The 18,007-nt window shown below is 42.4% G+C and overlaps 1 protein-coding gene and 1 pseudogene across 1 annotated transcript in view; both read left to right on the top strand.

Moving 5' to 3' along the window:
* Positions 1 to 18,007, top strand: part of LOC110533809 (chromatin remodeler ATRX) — a 46,303-nt gene that overhangs the window by 2,160 nt on the left and 26,136 nt on the right. Inside the window, exons 2-8 of the mRNA XM_021618336.3 lie at positions 9,186 to 9,292; positions 9,378 to 9,433; positions 9,540 to 9,583; positions 9,898 to 10,019; positions 10,158 to 10,274; positions 14,499 to 14,608; positions 17,824 to 17,891. Of these exons, the coding sequence (XP_021474011.2) occupies positions 9,186 to 9,292; positions 9,378 to 9,433; positions 9,540 to 9,583; positions 9,898 to 10,019; positions 10,158 to 10,274; positions 14,499 to 14,608; positions 17,824 to 17,891 (624 nt within the window). The remainder of the gene's footprint in view (positions 1 to 9,185; positions 9,293 to 9,377; positions 9,434 to 9,539; positions 9,584 to 9,897; positions 10,020 to 10,157; positions 10,275 to 14,498; positions 14,609 to 17,823; positions 17,892 to 18,007) is intronic.
* On the top strand, positions 1,953 to 2,407 carry LOC110533810 (protein transport protein Sec61 subunit beta pseudogene; annotated as a pseudogene).

The raw sequence follows: 18,007 nt of genomic DNA, 5'->3' as shown, positions 1-18,007 counted from the left end.
ATGCAGCTGTTGGCCTATAACTTCCATTGTCAACTAATTAAAATGGATAAAGCCAAGAAATAAAACAGAAAATATACGGATGAAAATTCCGGTTCTTTCATTCACCTCTACTCAGCATGTTGGCCTTCCTTTCACTAATAAAGTGCAACATTTGTATCGACTGGATCTTGCATGAAGTTGTCTCTGAACTTGCAACATTGTCTCAACTAGCCTATTCCAGGCGCTCAGCTTCCTACACCAGTGAGCTCGGGACAGACAGCTATTTTTGTGCAAGGGAAAGGTATTTTCTGACGTTTCAACTGGATATATCCAGTCATCGGCTGATATTTTGCTCTTTCACACCAGGCTTGGTGATTATCGCGGGGGAGAGATTGGAAAGATTCTTTCAGATAGGCCTACTGTGAGGAACTATAATTTGCAATTGAGCTGAAATAAAAGATCCCCCAAAAAATTCCAAATGCACAAAAAGCTTATTTCTCTAAAAATGTTGTTCACATATTTGTTTACATCCCTGTTAGTGAGCATTTCTCCTTTGGCAAAATAATACATCCACCTTACAAGTGTAGGATATCAAGAAGCTGATTAAACAGCATGATCTTTACACAGGTGCACCTTGTGCTGGGGACAATAAAAGGCCACTCGAATGTGGACTTCTGTCACACAACGCCACAGATGTCTCGTGTTTTGAGGGAGCATGCAATTGGAATGCTGACTGTAGGAATGTCCATCAGAGCTGTTGCCAGAGAATTGAATGTTCATTTCTATACCATAAGCCTCTGTTGTTTTAGAGAATTTTACAGTACTTCCAACCGGCCTCAAAACTGAAGACTGTGTAACCATGCCAGCTCAGGACCTCCACATCCGACTTCTTCACCTGCAGGATCGTCTGAGACCAGCCACCCGGACATTTGATGAAACTAAGGAGTATTTCTGTCTTATAATAAAGCCCTTTTGTGGGGAATAACTCATTCTGATTGGCTGGTCCTGGCTACCCAGTGGGTGGGCCCATGTCCTCCCAAGCCCACCCATGGCTGCGTCCTGCCCAGTCATGCGAAATCCATAGATCAGTGCCTAATTTATTTATTTAAATTGACTGATTTCCTTATGAATTGTAACTCAGTAAAATTGTTAATTATTTGTTAAGTATAAATGTGATTTCTGTCATTCTGATCACCGTGGGTGGACACCCTAATGGGTTACACACCCAATGCGTAAATGTATGGTAAATTTCTCAACTGGTCGGTAAATTTAAATCTTCCTGGTCACGTTGTCCGCTGCCACGTTTTCCTACCGGAAATAAACAGTTGAAGTTGGAAGTTTACATACACTCAGGTTGGAGTCATTAAAACTAGTTTTTCAACCACTCCACAAATTTCTTGTTAACAAACTATAGTTTTGGCAAGTCTGTTAGGACATCTACTTTGCATGACACAAGACATTTTTCCAACAATTGTTTACAGACAGATTATTTCACTTATAATTCACTGTATCACAATTCCAATGGGTCAGATGTTTACATACACTAAGTTGACTGTGCCTTTAAACAGCTTGGAACATTCCAGAAAATAATGTCATGGCTTTAGAAGCTTCTGATAGGCTAATTGATATAATTTGAGTCAATTTGGAGGTGTACCTGTGGATGTATTTCAAGGCCTTCCTTCAAACTCAGTGCCTCTTCGCTTGACGTCATGGGAAAATCAAAAGAAATCAGCCAAGACCTTAGAAAAAAAAATTGTAGACCTCCACAAGTCTGGTTCATCCTTGGGAGCAATTTCCAAACGCCTGAAGGTACCACGTTCATCTGTACAAACAATAGTACGCAATTATAAACACCATGGGACCACGTAGCCGTCATACTGCTCAAGAAAGAGATGCGTGCCTTCTGAATTTGTGGCGATTTGTGTACTGCACTGCTGCCCTTTTGACGTGAACTTCAGTTTGAAGAACAGGTGAAGTTTTCTTCTTTCAAAGTGAAATCCAAAGTGCAACTTAAAATGCCTGGACCAGCATCAAGTGCAACTAATGTCGGTGCAGGGAGCCGATCCCCCAGCAAGACAGCAGCCCCCCGCGCAGCAGGATCCACAGTCCGACAGAGGAAAGCAACGAGCAGTGGCAAACGCAGTGCAGGCAGGACCACAGCGTCAGCGGGCGGCACAGGGGGCATGTGGCGCTTCTACACTGAGGACTCACCAGGACTCAAAGTAGGTCCAGTACCAGTGCTGGTGATCAGTTTTGCTGTTCATCGCGTCGGTCTTCATGCTGCACATCTGGGGGAAGTACACCCGCTCCTAAACCCCGCCCCATGACCCTTCACCCTCAATCCCTGAACCTGCGGCGCAGCTTCTTAACACATCAGACCTGGACCAAACAACCAACCAACCTGAATCCCCAACAACACTACTCGCCTGTCTCGGCGGGTGGTACAGCCCCAATCTGTCTGGTGTTCTCTTAGAGTAGAGCAACAGTCTAGTGTCCAACTCAAACTGAAATGCAGATCACCAGTGTGTTGACTTTGAGCACAGATCATCTAGGACTGAATCCTGACATGAGACTCATCTCCTACTGTCATTAACAGGACCTACAGCAGCCAATGGGTGATTCCTCTCCAGTAAGGATCAGGCACCTAGTCCCCTCATCAGGACGTCAGTAAGCATCTATATATTTCAGCCTGAATTGGAACCTGTAGATGTTTTGTTAACATCATTTGGACATTTTTATTGTGATATTGTACAATAAATGGACTCAAAACAGAATGCATCTTTTTAGTTGTCTCCTAGAGATGAACGTACTTTGTTGCGAAAAGGGTAAATCAATCCCAGAACAACAGCAAAGGACCTTGTACCTAATTCCTCCAGCATCTTCACAAAAGATGTGTATCTATATCCACAGTAAAACAAGTCCTATATCGATAACCTGAAAGGCCACTCAGCAAGGAAGAAGCCACTGCTCCAAAACCACCGTAAAAAAGCCAGACTGCGGTTTGCAACTGCACATGGGGACAAAGATTGTACTTTTTAGAAAAATTTCCTCTGGTCTGATGAAGCAAAAATATAACTGTTTGGCCATCATGGCCATCGTTATGTTTGGAGGAAAAACTGGGAGTCTTGCAAGCAGAAGAACACCATCCCAACCGTGAAACACAGGGGTGGAAGCATCATGTTGTGGGGGTGCTTTGCTGCAGGAGGGACTGGTGCACATCACAACATTTCCCTCCCTAATGATGCCATCTATTATGTGGATATATTGAAGCAACATCTCAACACATCAGTGTTGTTAAGTTAAAGCTTGGTCCAAATGGGTCTTCCAAATAGACAATGACCCCCAAGCATACTTCCAAAGTTGTCAAAATGGCTTAAAGACAACAAAATCAAGGTATTGGAGTGGCCATCACAAAGCCCTGACCTCAATCCTATAGAAAATGTGTGGTCAGAACTGAAAAGGCGTGTGCGCGCAAGTACGCCTACAAACCTGACTCGGTTACAGCAGCTCTGTCAGGAGGAATGGGCCAAAATTCACCCAACTTATTGTGGGAAGCTTGTGGAAGGCTACACGAAAAGTTTGACCCAAGTTAAACAATTTAAAGGCAATGCTACCAAATACTAATTGAGTGTATGTAAACTTCTGACCCACTGGGAATTTGATGAAAGAAATAAAAGCTTAAATCATTCTCTCTGCTATTATTCTGACATGTCACATTCTTAAAATGAAGTGGTTATCCTACCTGACCTAGGACTGGGAATTTTTACTCTGATTAAATGTCAGGAATTGTGAAAAACTGAGTTTAAATGTTTTTGGCTAAGGTGTATGTAAACTTCCGACTTCAACTGTATGGCTTTGTGGAAATGCTAACCCTATAAAGGTGCTACACACAGGATGTATTTTAATATTTGCATTTTAATTTCAGAATTTACATAATATATCTGGCGATAATAGTGGAATGATAGTGTTTCACAGTATTACTTACCCACAATATTTGTGATATTCGCCTATTGATTTCTCCCGCCGGAGCGGCATCTGTTGTCAAACTGGGAAAGCTGTTTTGACTTTGGCTGTGTTTTCTAGTGAAAATCTAAATTTTCTGGTTTCTAAAATTCTTCGCTGTTAGTTCAATTTCAGTTAGAGAACAAGCACTGGGTAATATAGGGAATCCTTATCTAAATTGTTGTGAAATACACTACATGATCAAAAACATCTCACTCTAAAATCATGGGCATTAATATGGAGTTGATCCCCTTTTGCTTTAAACTGCTTAGGGCTGCAATCCTGTTAACGGGATCGATATGACAACAGCCAGTGAAAGTGCAGGGCGCCAAATTCAAAACAGAAATCTCATAATTAAAATTCCTCAAACATACATTTATTTTATACCGTTTTAAAGGTAATCTTGTTGTTAATCCCACCACAGTGACCAATTTCAAAAAGGCTTTACAGCAAAAGCACCACAAATGATTGTTAGGTCACCACCAACTCACAGAAAAATTCAGCCATTTTTCCAGCCAAAGAGAGGAGTCACAAAAAACACAAATGGAGATCAAATTAATTCCTAACCTTTGATCTTCACAAGATGACACTCATAGGACTTCATGTTACACAATACATGTATGTTTTGTTTCATAAAGTTCATATTTATATAAAAAAAATCTCAGTATACATTGGCTCGTTACGTTCACTTGTTCCAAAAACATCCAGTGATATTGCAGAGAGTCACATAATTTTACAGAAATACTCATTATAAATGTTGATAAATACAATTGTTAGACATGGAAATATAGATATACCACTCCTTAACCTGTTGCGACGAGCAATCCCGTATCCGGGAGCGTAATTATAGCCTCAAGCTCATTAGCATAACGCAACGTTAACTATTCATGAAAATCGCAAATGAAATAAATATATTGGCTCACAAGCTTAGCCTTTTGTTAACACTGTCATCTCAGATTTTCAAAATATGCTTTTCAACCATAGCTACACAAGCATTTGTGTAAGAGTATTGATAGCTAGCATAGCATTAAGCCTAGCATTCAGCAGGCAACATTTTCACAAAAACAAGAAAAGCATTCAAATAAAATAATTTCTTTGAAGAACTTCGGACGTTTTCAATGAGGAGACTCTCAGTTAGATAGCAAATGTTCAGTTTTTCCAAAAAGATTATTTGCGTAGGAGAAATCGCTCTGTTTTGTTCATCACGTTTGGCTAAGAAAAAACCCCCAAAAATCAGTCATTACAACGCCAAACTTTTTTCCAAATTAACTCCATAATATCGACAGAAACATGGCAAACGTTGTTTAGAATCAATCCTCAAGGTGATTTTCACATATCTATTCGATGATAAATCACTCGTGGCAGTTTGGTTTCTCCTCTGAACCAAATGGAAAAATACATGCAGCTGGAGATTGCGCAATAATCTCGACGGAGGACACCAAGCGGACGGACACCTGGTAAATGTAGTCTCTTATGGTCAATCTTCCAATGATATGCCTACAAATACGTCACAATGCTGCAGACACCTTGGGGAAATGACAAAGTGTAGGCTCATTCCTTGCGCATTCACAGCCATATAAGGAGACATTGGAACACAGCGCCTCCAAAATCTGGGGCATTTCATGTTTGAAATGTTATCTTGGTTTCGCCTGTAGCATCAGTTCTGTGGCACTCACAGATAATATCTTTGCAGTTTTGGAAACGTCAGTGTTTTCTTTCCAAAGCTGTCAATTATATGCATAGTCGAGCATCTTTTCATGACAAAATATCTTGTTTAAAACGGGAACGTTTTTCATCCAAAAAGGAAATACTGCCCCCAGAGGTTCAAGAGGTTAATGCAACCGCTGTGTCAGATTTCCCAAAAATTATACAGAAAAAGCAAACCATGCAATAATCTGGGACGGCACTCAGAAAAAAGAAAGAAAAATTACCCTCCATGTTGGAGTCAACAGAAATCACATTGTCAAAAGTAAGGGAATATTTATAATCTTCATCAGAATACACTCCCAGGAATCCTAGTTCCACAATAAATGCATGATTTGTTTGATAATGTCCATTATTTATGTCCAAGTAGCTACTTTTGTTAGCGCGTTTAGTACACAAATCCAAACGCTCGTGCAGGTCCAGCCGAATGTCGGACGAAAACTTCAAAAAGTTATATTACAGATCGAAGAAACTTGTCAAACTAAGTATAGAATCAATCTTTAGGATGTTATCATAAATCTTCAATAACGTTCCAACCGGAGAATTCCTACGTCTGTAGAATTCCTATGTCCATGTGAAATGCGCATGACCAGGACCTGGCTCTCTGCCAGACCACTGACTCAAACAGCTCCCATCCGGCTCCAAAACACAGTAGAAGCCTCAGTCAAGTTTCTACAGATGGTTGACATATCCCACTGTGTATTCAATAGGGGCTGGGTTGAAAATCAACCAACCTCAGATTTCCCACATCCTGTTTGGATTTCTTCTCGGGTTTTTGCCTGCCATATGAGTTCTGTTATACTCAGACATCATTCAAACAGTTTTAGAAACTTACGAGTTTTCTACTCCATACTAATAATAATATGCTTATATTAGCAACTGTGACTGAGGAGCAGGCCGTTTACTCTGGGTACCTCTGGGAACCTTTCATCCAAGCTACTCAATACTGCCCCTGCAGCCATAAGAAGATAACAGCCTCAAGTCTTCTGGGAAGGCTTTCTACTAGATGTTGGAAAATTGCTGTGGGGACTTGCTTCCATTCAGCCACGGGCGTTAGTAAAGTCGGGCAATGATGTTGGGCAATTAGGTGTGGCTTGTAGTCAGTGTTCCAATTCATCCCAAAGGTTTTCGAAGGGGTTGAGGTCAGGGCTCTGTGCAGGCCAATCAAGTTCTTCCACCGATTTGTCAAACCATTTCTGTATGGACCTAGCTTTGTGCACGGGGGCATTGTCATTCTGAAACAGGAAAGGGCCTTCCCCAAACTGTAGCCCGTAAGTTGCAAGCACAGATGCTTCTAGAATGTCATTGTATGATGTAGCATTTCCCTTCACTGGAACTACAGGGCCTAGCCCGAACCATGAAAAACAGCCCCAGTCCATTATTCCTCCTCCACTTTACATTTGGCACTATGCATTGGTGCAGGTAGCGTTCTCCTTGCGTCCGCAAAACCCAGATTTTGTCCGTCGGACTGCAAGATAAAGAAGCCAGATGGTGAAGCTTGTTTTTGTCACACCAGGGAACACGTTTCTACTGCTCCAGAGTCCAATGGCAGCGAGCTTTACACCACTCCAGCCGACGCTTGGCATTGCACAAGGTGATCTTAGGCATGTGTGCAGCTGCTCGGCCATGTTCTTGTGCTGACGTTGCTTCCAGAGGTAGTTTGGAACTCCGTAGTGAGGTTTGCAACTGAGGACAGCCCATTTTTACGTGCTGCACGTTTCAGCACTTGGTGGTCCCATTCTGTAAGCTTGGGTGGCCTACCACTTCGCAGCTGAACCGTTGTTGCTCCTTGACATTTACACTTCACAATAACATCACCGCCTTGTATGGCAACTGCTCGGCATCTGACCGTAAGGCGCTACAGAGGGTAGTGTGAACGGCCCAGTACATCACTGGGTGCCAAGCTTCCTGCCATCCAGGACAAATATAATAGGCAGAGTCAGAGGAAAGCCCATAAAATTGTCAGACTCCAGTCACCCAAGTTAGACTGTTTTCTCTGCTACCGCACGGCATGCAGGACGGAGCGCCAAGTCTAGGACAAATGCTCCTCAACAGTGTCTACCCCCAATCCATTAGACTGCTGAACAATTAATAAAAATCACAACAAGGCAATTTACATGGACCCCCTCCCTTTTGTACACTGCTGCTACCTGCTGTTTGTTTGTTTTACCTATGCATAGTCACTTCGCCCCAACCAACATGTACAGATTACCTCAACTAGCCTGGACACTGACTCGGTACTGGTGCCCCCTGTATATAGCCTCGTTGTTCTTATTGTTACTTTATTACTTTTTTTAGCCTACTTGGTAAATATTTTCTTCTTGAAGTGCACTGTTGTTTAAGGGCTTATAAGTAAGAATTTCACGGTAAAGTCTACACTTGTTGTGTTCGGCACATGTGATAAAGTATGATTTGACAAACTGACTTGTTGGAAAGGTGGCATTCTATGACGGTGCCACGTTGAAAGTCGCTAAGCTCATCAGTGAGGCCAATCTACTGCCAATGTTTGTCTATGGAGATTGCATGGCTATGTGCTCAGCAGCGGGCTTGGCTGAAATGGCCAACTCCACTAATTTGAAGGGGTGTCCAGATGCTTTTGTATATACAGTTTATTCGGAAAGTATTCATACCCTTCGACGTTTTCCACATTTTGTTATGTATGTTACTGTATGGTGCATCTTATCAATAACAAACTATCGTTTTTACAGCTGGTGGAAACCGGAATTTAACCAGCATCAAACAGCTGTAAAACTTTTTGGTTTTGTTATTTGTTAGATATTTCACAGCGATTTATTGGTACAATGATTCACTACACTATTCAGTGCTTGTTTACACACAAACTGAAATTTAGTAGACGATGTAGAGTTTTACTAACCAGGAAATGACAGAGCGATTTCCACTAGATAACGAGGCCACAAAGTCAGAACAGCTTCCCATTTTGACAATAGTTGCTGTTCCGGCGGGAGAAATCAGTCGGCGAATATCACAGCTAATCACAACACGCGATTTAAGTAATCCTTTGAAACACTAGCGCAAGATATATTTAGACATATTCTGAAATTACAATGCCAAAAGGCAAACTAATCCTACTGTATGTGTTGCATCTTCTAAAAAATATATTTCTCACTGATATAAAATGTTTTCCTTATGTTTCCAAAACAAAACACGTATTGCTTGTGGTTCGGTTAATGTTTAGAGAAAGCGTTGGATCGCTTAACAAAATTCTTCCAGCAAGAAGATGCCTTCATCAATAGGCGCTTAAAGTAGTCAACGTCTATGAATGGGCTAGCATTAGGGTAAAATGGCTAGCTAGCCTATTGAATTGTGATAACTGTTTCTGAAGTAAAGGGACAGAAGGACAAGGACGGATATGTTCACATCATACCAGTAGCTATGGCATATCCACATACTTCGGAATTTAAACAAAGGTGTATAGCTTTCTAGAAAGAAACTTGTGAGGTATGCTGGATTTTTATTAATTTGGCTGTCATTCCTCTTAGCATTCCTCTTGGCACGAGCAAGCTCAATGTGTTGGTGACCAAACTGCATGGGTTCTTGGCTCATGCTCCAGAGGAAGATGACACACTGGTGACTGAAAGTCCTGAGGGTGAGAACTGTAATAAGTGCACCTTTAACTCAGTAGGTATAGTGGTGTTGTCTGGCCATTATTGTCTGCTGATTTTAATTCACAGGTATAATGACCAAGGACTGTGTGGAGCCACACTCAACAGACCGAACCTCCCTTGAGGTATTGACTTGAAAAATATCCGTATTGGCTGTTCTAGACCAAAGAGTATTTAGTATTGTTGCAGATCTAGAAGATGTAGTTATTACATATTTCTTGTTGAATACAGACCTCAACAGACGCCTTGAAGCAGTCCAGATGTGGTTCCAGGAGGTGGGCTTTCTTCTGATATTTTGAAATATGTGATAGTTAATGTACATGTTGTTTATGGACAGGAAACGCATAAAACATTATCCTCTAATGCAGAGGTTTTCAAACATTTTGACGGGGACCCCAAGCCATTCCATATATTTTAACTATTCCTGAGTTAGCATGCCCAATTCAACTTGTCAAGTAATTACACACCCTTATTGAGGTCAATCAGGTGAGCTAGTTTAGGGCTCCAACGAAATTGTGAGATGTCTGGGGGGTCACTGAGGAGGTTTGAAAAACCACTGCTCTAATCGATGTCACTTCTTGTATTACAGAAAACCTTCCGTTGTGATTAAACACAGTGGACTGGATGAATCTGGTGCTTCAAATGAAAGTGATGATGACTGCTTGATCGTCAATTCAAACGGTTATCCTGATGTAACAAGATTGCCTAAAGGTTTGTTTTTCTGCTACTTCTTTCAATACTGTAAGGGGATATTAACACTGGAAATGCATAATGTATGACTGACTGGATTTATAAACAGAAAATGCCTTTGTTTCCATGCGTTTGTTTTTACATGTCTTATGCACAAAGGTACTGCACTGGTGAGGCCTGAGCCGGTGGAAAATGTCAGAGATGACTTCCGAGGTACAGAATTACATTGTGGAAAATCTGGTCATCTGAGGAGAGTTTTTCCCAGGAGACGTGGAGGTGAGCTTTCATGAATTAATATGAATATGCATATCCATTACCCTAAAAGTGTGCCGCAGAATGACAATGAATTCATGTTTGTAATCAATCAAATCAAATTTGTACATGAGCAGATGTCAACTGCTATACAGAGACCCAGCCTAAAACAGCAAGCAATGCAGATGTAGAAGCACGGTGGCTAGGAAAAACTCCCTATGAAGGCAGGAACCTGGGAAGGCAGGAACCTAGGGAAAAACCTAGAGAGGAACCAGGCTCTGAGGGGTGGCCAGTCCTCTTCTGGCTGTTCCAGGTGGAGATTATAAGAGTACATGGCCATTAAGCCCAGATTATTCTTCAAGATGTTCATCGGTGACCAGCAGGGTCAAATAACAATCAGTGGTTGTAGATGGTGCAACAGGTCCGTACCTCAGGAGTAAATGTCAGTTTGCTTTTCATAGCCAAGCATTCAGAGGGTGAGACAGCAGGCGCAGTAGAGAGGGCAAGAAAGTTGGGGGAGGAACAGCAGGTCTGTGACAAGGTAGCACGTCCTGTGAATAGGTCAGGGTTCCATAGCCTCAGGCAGAACAGTTGGAACTGGGGCTGCAGTACGACCAGGTGGACTGGGGACAGCTAGGAGTCATCAGTCCAGGTAGTCCTGAGGCATGATCCTAGGGCTCAGGTTCTCCGGGAGTGGGGGAGAGAATTAGAGGGCACATACTTATATTCACACAGGACACTAGATGATAAGACAGGAGAATTACACCAGATATAACCCTAGCCCCCCCACCACTGCTAGCTGTCATCAGCTAAACTTTAGCCCGGACAACTCCTGCCAGTCTGCACAATGCGATTCAACCCAGAGCGTATCGGACTTCTTTTCTCTCCATATCCCTGGATTCCTACTGCAAGCTCTGAACCACTTCACCTGGATCATCGGAGCTAGCGATTGGCTTCTCCTTCCTAACGTCTCTGTCACAAAGAAAGCGCCAATTAGCCTGGAGCTAGCCTATGCTAGGCCCATCTCCTGGCTAGCTGAAGAGGTCCATCAGCCAGTCCTTGGGCTACAATACCTATTTTGCCAATTGGCCTGGACCCCTTTTATTGCCGATCTGGAGCCCCGCCAATCCGGAGCCCCGCCAATCCATCATGACTGGACTACCAATGTATTCTGCCCGAGGGGGTTTTTCAACTGGCTCCCCCATCGTGATGTCCCCTGAATGCCCATCTGCTAGCCTGCTAGCCGTGGCCCACTTGTTCTCTAGAACACACTGGACTGTTAGCTGAAGAGGTCCAAAAGCCAATTTTCTTGGGCTACAATACCTATTTTGCCTATTGGCCAGGACCCTTTTTCTACACGGAGCCCTGCTGATCCATCACGACTGATCTGCCGACGTAACCGCATTTTTGGTTAGTTATTATTGCCTTATTTCACTGTAGAGCCTCTAGCCCTGCCCAATACGCCTTAGCTAATAACCCTTTAGTTCCACCTCCCACACTTTGGTGACATCACCTGGTTTAAATTGTGTTTCTAGAGGCACTATCCCTCTCATTGTCACTCAATGCCTAGGTTTACCTCCACTGTATTCACATCCTACCATACCCTTGTCTGTACATTATGCCTTGACTCTATTCTACCGTGCCCAGAAACCTGCTCATTTTACTCTCTGTTCTGAAAGTACTAGACAACCAGTTCTTATAGCCTTTAGCTGTACCATTATCCTACTCCTCCTCTGTTTCTCTGGTGATGTAGAGGTTAATCCAGGCCCTGCAGTGCCTAGCTCCACTCTCATTTCCCAGGCGCTCTCATTTGTTGACTTCTGTAACCGTAAAAGCCTTGGTTTCATGCATGTTAACATTAGAAGCCTCCTCCTTAAGTTTGTTTTATTCACTGCTTTAGCACACTCTGCCAACCCGGATGTCTTAGCCGTGTCTGAATCCTGGCTTAGGAAGGCCACCAAAAAATCTGAAATTTCCATCCCTAACTATAACATTTGCCGACAAGATAGAACTGCCAGAGTTCTTTCTTACTAACCAGTTCTGTGCCCAAACAATTTGAGCTTCTCCTTTTAAAAATCCACCTTTCCAGAAACAAGTCTGTCACTGTTGCCGCTTGCTATAGACCCCCTTCTGCCCCCAGCTGTTCCCTGGACACCACATGTGAAGTGTTTGCCCCCCATCTATCGTCAGAGCTTGTACTGTTAGGTGACCTAAACTGGAACATGCTTAAAACCCCGGACATCCTACAATCTAAGCTTGATGCCCTCAATCTCACACAAATTATCAATGAACCTACCAGGTACAAATCCGTAAACATGGGCACCCTCATATATATATATTATATATATTATATATATTATATATATTATATATATATATATATATATATATATATCTGAACCAACCTGTGCTCCAAATACACCTCTGCTGTCTTCAACCAGGACCTCAGCGATCAATGCCTCATTGCCTGTGTCCATAATGGGTCTGCGGTCAAACTATCACCCCTGATCACTGTCAAACGCTCCCTAAAACACTTCAGCGAGCATGCCTTTCTAATCGACCTGGTCCGGGTATCCTGGAAGGATATTGACCTCATTCCGTCAGTAGACGATGCCTGGTTACTTTTCAAAAGTGCTTTCCTCACCATCTTAAATAAGCATGCCCCATTCAAAAACCGGACGGCCTGTTGTCCGAACCTCTGGCAGTCTCTATGGGGGTGCCACAGGGTTCAATTCTCGGGTCGACTCTTTTTCTCTGTATACATCAATGATGTCGCTCTGGTGGTGATTCTATGATCCACCTCTACACAGACGACACCATTGTGTGTACTTCTGGCCCTTCTTTAGACACTGTGTTAACTAACCTCCAGACGAGCTTCAATGCCATACAACACTCCTTCCGTGGCCTCCAACTGCTATTAAATGCATGCAAAACTAAATGCATGCTCTTCAACCGATCGCTGCCCGCACCCGCCCGCCCGACTAGCATCACTAATCTGGACGGTTCTGATTTAGAATACGTGGACAACTACAAATATCTAGGTGTTTGCTTAGACTGTAAACTCTCTGTCCAGATTCACATTAAGCATCTCCAATCCTAAATTAAATCTAGAATTGGCTTCCTATTTCGCAACACAGCATCCTTCACTCACGCTGCCAAACACCCTCGTAAAAGTGACTATCCTACCGATCCTTGACTTCGGCGATGTAATTTACAAAATAGCCTCCAATCCACTCAGCAAACTGGATGTAGTCTATCACAGTGCCATCCGTTTTGTCACCAAAGCCCCATATACTACCCACCACTGCGACCTGTATGCTGTCGTTGGCTGGCCCTCGCTTCATATTCGTCACCAAACCCACTGGCTCCAAGTCTTCTACAAATCTTTGCTAGGTAAAGCCCCGCCTTATCTCAGCTCACTGGTCACCATAGCAACACCCATCCATAGCACGTGCTCCAGCAGGTATAGCAACTCCTCCTTTGGCAGCCTTTCCTTCCAGTTCTCTGCTGCCAATGACTGGAACAAACTGCAAAAATCACTGAAGCTGGAGACTCATATCTCCCTCTCTAACTTTAAGCACCAGCTGTCAGAGCAGCTCACAGATCACTGCATCTGTAAATAGCCCATCTGTAAATAGCCCATCCAACTACCTCATCCCCCCCATACTGTTATTTATCTCTACTTGCACACATCTCCTGCACATCCATCACATCGCCACTATGGCCTATTTATAGCCTCCCTTATCCTACCTCATTTGCACACACGCTATATAGACTTTTTCTATTGTATTATTGACTGCATGTTTGTTTATTCCATTACTGCCACTTTAAGTGAGTTTGGTACAATTTACTATGTTCCACATAGGAGGGCCAAGCACAGGAAGTAGCTCTTTTAGTAGTTGGAATAGGGTCCAGTATGCAGCTTGATGGTTTAGAGGCTGTTACTATTTTCATGAATGTGCCAAGAGATACAGGATTAAAAAACTTGAGTTTCTCCTTGATCCTAGATCCTGGCAGTTCTGTGCAAACAACTGAGCATTGGAGAAATATGCAGATTCAAAGAGGAGTCCATAATTTGATTTCTAATGATCATGATCTTTTCATGGAAGAAGTTCATGAATTCATCACTGCTGAAGTTGAAAGCCATCCTCTCTTGGGGAATGATGCTTTTTCTTAGCCAGCCTAAAACCCCAAAGAGCAAGCAATGCAGACTTTGAAGCATTGGTTGATTGATTGTGTGTTTTGTAGGAGGTGAACACTTGGAGATTGTTAGCTGTACAGCCTGTGGCCAGCAAGTTAACCACTTCCAGAGGGACTCCTTCAATCAGCATCCGGTACTCAAAGTACTTATTTGCAAGGTGAGGTGAACCTGGGTCTGTCAAAGATTGGGACAATTATAGTGAACACAAATATAAACGCAACATGCAACAATGGCAAAGATTTTACTGCATTACGGTTTATATAAGGAAATAAGTCCATTTAAATAAATAAATTAAGCCCTAATCTATGGATTTCACATGACTGGGAGTCCATATGTTGGTCAGAGATACCTTAAAAGAAAACCACTCAGTATCTGGTGTGACCACCATTTGCGTCATGCAGCGTGACACATCTCCTTCACGTAGAGTTTATCAGGCGGTTGATTTTGGCCTGTGGAATGTTGTCCCACTCCTCTTTAATAGCTGTGTGAAGTTCCTGGATATTGGCATGAATTGGAACACGCTGTCAATCCAGAGCATCCCAAACATGCCCAATGTCTGGTGATTATGCAGGCCATGGAAGAACTGGGTCATTTTCAGCTTCCAGGAATCAGGAACAGATCCTTACGACATGGGGCTGTGCATTATCATGCACGACAATGGCCCTCAGGATCTTCTCATGGTATCTCTGTGCATTTAAATTGCTGTCTATAAAATGCTATTGTTTGCTGTCCGTAGCTTATGCTGCCCATACCATAACGCCACCATGGGGCACTCTGTTCACAACGTTGACATCAGCAAACCGCTCACCCACACATCGCCATACACGTGTTCTGTGGTTGTGAGCCAGTTGGATGTTCTGCCAAATTCTCTAAAATAACATTGGAGGAGGCTTATGGTAGCGAAATTAACATTAAATTCTCTGGCGACATCTGTTGGACATTCCTGCAGTCAGCATGCCAATTGCACACTCCATCAACTTGAGACATCTGTGGCATTGTTTTGTGACAAAACTGCACATTTTAGAGTGGCTTTTTATTGTCCCCAGCACAAGATGTACCTGTGTAATGATTAGGGCTGTCCCCGACAAAATCCAAAATCTTGGTCAACCGAAAGTCGTCTGTTCAATTGCTCAACATTTTTAAACATGCATTTTCCGTATATAGACACACCCTATATGTTTTAATAAAATAAACTATATGCATTGAGTTTGTCTGATGCTTTAAGCTTACGGTTGGATTCCTCGAGGGCGCCAGAGATCTCGATAACCAGAAGAAAAAAAACTTAACCTGACCCAACTATTCTCCGCCCGCTCCTGCTGGCTTTCGCACATTCTGCCATTACTCTCCTGAAGTTGCCGGTAATGGGCTACATGAGGAGTTGGCCACCTTTCTCATGTGGAATGCCAATTTATCTTACCATTTCTACTGATCTGCGTGCCAGTTATGGTTTTCATATGCACATTTTAGTGAAACAGTTTATTTTTTAATAATGTCTTCATATCTTAATCATTGTCATGTGGTTAATCAACATTCAATATAAATGAAAAAGATACAAACATAAAAAGTTACTTCTATTGCCATTGCCAACTACTTTAAAAAAGCCTACATAAAGCCAACAAATAAAAACATTGTGCCTGCAGGTAGAATTTTTTTTTTCTTCTTAGAAATCAGATTGGCTACACACTGCCTGTTTGCAACAAACTTGAAACATTGTATCAACTATTAACTTGGGTCCAGCCAAAACTTGCTCTAGCGAACTTGCAACATTGTATAAAATATTCTGCGTCCTCAATTTCCTGTGCCAGTGAGCTTGGGACAGACATTTGTAGGCTATTTGCGCAAAGGATAAGAAGCTGTGCTTGACTTGGGCAGGAGTTCACCTGAGCTGAGTACCAGCACCTCAAATGTTCTACTGCTTGAACTCCTGTTCCTCTTATAGAATATTAGCTCTAAAGTATTGTGGAGCTTAAATGAGTACCAGAACCTATTTCAGTCCAAGTCCAGCACTGACATTTCCACTGGATCAGAGCAGAGCATGACATTTTTCCCTTTCTTGCTGAGTGGTTATCGAAAGGGAGAGCACTGGAAATATTTTCAAATACATTGATGAACTATTGTCATTCTCAATGGATAGAAAACATTGAGGTGAAGAAAACATTACTTTGAGGAGCTCCACAGGTCATTAGTGGTGGCGCGTTAAGCCAATCATAAATGTGCCGTTTGGGGATCCGATTAGTATTTCTATGCCTGCATTTGTGCGCAGGCCACTTCTATGTATGCGTCCTTACTCAACATTGACAGGGGTGTTCCAAACAGAAGACGATGACTAATTTGACAGAACTTGTAAATGGAATTAAATAAACCGAAAGTTGTTTCTCACAAGTATAGCATAGGTTATGGACTTTGTAAATAATATGTCCACTCCGACAAAAGACTGGAATAATATTGAATGCATTAAAAGAAATGACCGTAACCAAAGTAACAAACGTTAGATTAGGAATTAACGGTTAATTTACTACTGGTGATATGTCATGGAGTTGATATACACTAATAATCAAATGCAAACAATTCACACAATGAAGATATGAAACAGTGAATGCACAAATTGGTGGGAGAGAAGTGCATTGTGCATCTGGGTGCATGGTCAATCACACGTCTGCATTGGCCATGCAGGATTTATGGTGATATGGCCTCCACAGATGTCAGGGCATTCATACTTCTTGCGCTTTGCGGAGCAGGATGTGCTGCCCCCACCTACCGTCAACCCATCATGTCAATGGGGAGCTATACAGAGCCCTCCGCATTAAAACATTTGGGAGGCGCATGGCGATGTGGTACAGAGCTCGATTTGGCCTCTGTATGCCTCTGGAGGCTCCGCAATTGTCACACCAGCAATATGGAGCCGCCGACCACATTTTCGAATCGAGTATAAATGGGCTTTTAGTCCAAGACTCCAATGGATTAGTTCACTGAGATGGGCGCGTATATACACTTGTTACTGCTCAGCTAAAACAATCTCTGTCGACCAACAGCCTAACGACCAAACAATAGACCAGTCAACTAATTGGGGTCAACCCTAGTAATGATTATGCTGTTTAATCAGCTTCTTCATATGCTACACCTGTCAGGTGGATGGATTATCTTGGCAAAGGAGAAATGGTCACTAAATGTAACATTTGTGCACAACATTTTAGGGAAATAAGCTTTTTGTGCATATGGAACATTTCTGGGATATTTTATTTCAGCTCATGAAACATGGGACCAACACTACATGTTGCATTTATATTTTTGTTCAGTGTCATTCTCCAAAAATATTTTGTTGAGCTTAGCTACATTTTTGGAGGCTTTGTCCTTATTGTCTTATTTTCTCAGTCTTGTTTCAAGTATTACTCAAGTGATGACATCAGCAAGGATTGTGATGGCATGGATGAACAGTGCAGGTACGATGGGGTGGTTCTCCTAAACAAAAAGATGCTGCAAGCAAATCATGAGACGTTAAAAAACATACAGGTTGTTACGTTAATCATTACTTCAAACTACTATATTTGCTTCTTAC

This window comes from Oncorhynchus mykiss, chromosome 10 (assembly GCF_057628025.1).
Source record: "Oncorhynchus mykiss isolate SJ-2025 chromosome 10, ASM5762802v1, whole genome shotgun sequence".
Lineage (NCBI taxonomy): Eukaryota > Metazoa > Chordata > Actinopteri > Salmoniformes > Salmonidae > Oncorhynchus > Oncorhynchus mykiss.
Note: the sequence above shows the minus strand (reverse complement) of the source record. Positions and strands in the feature narration are given on the sequence as shown.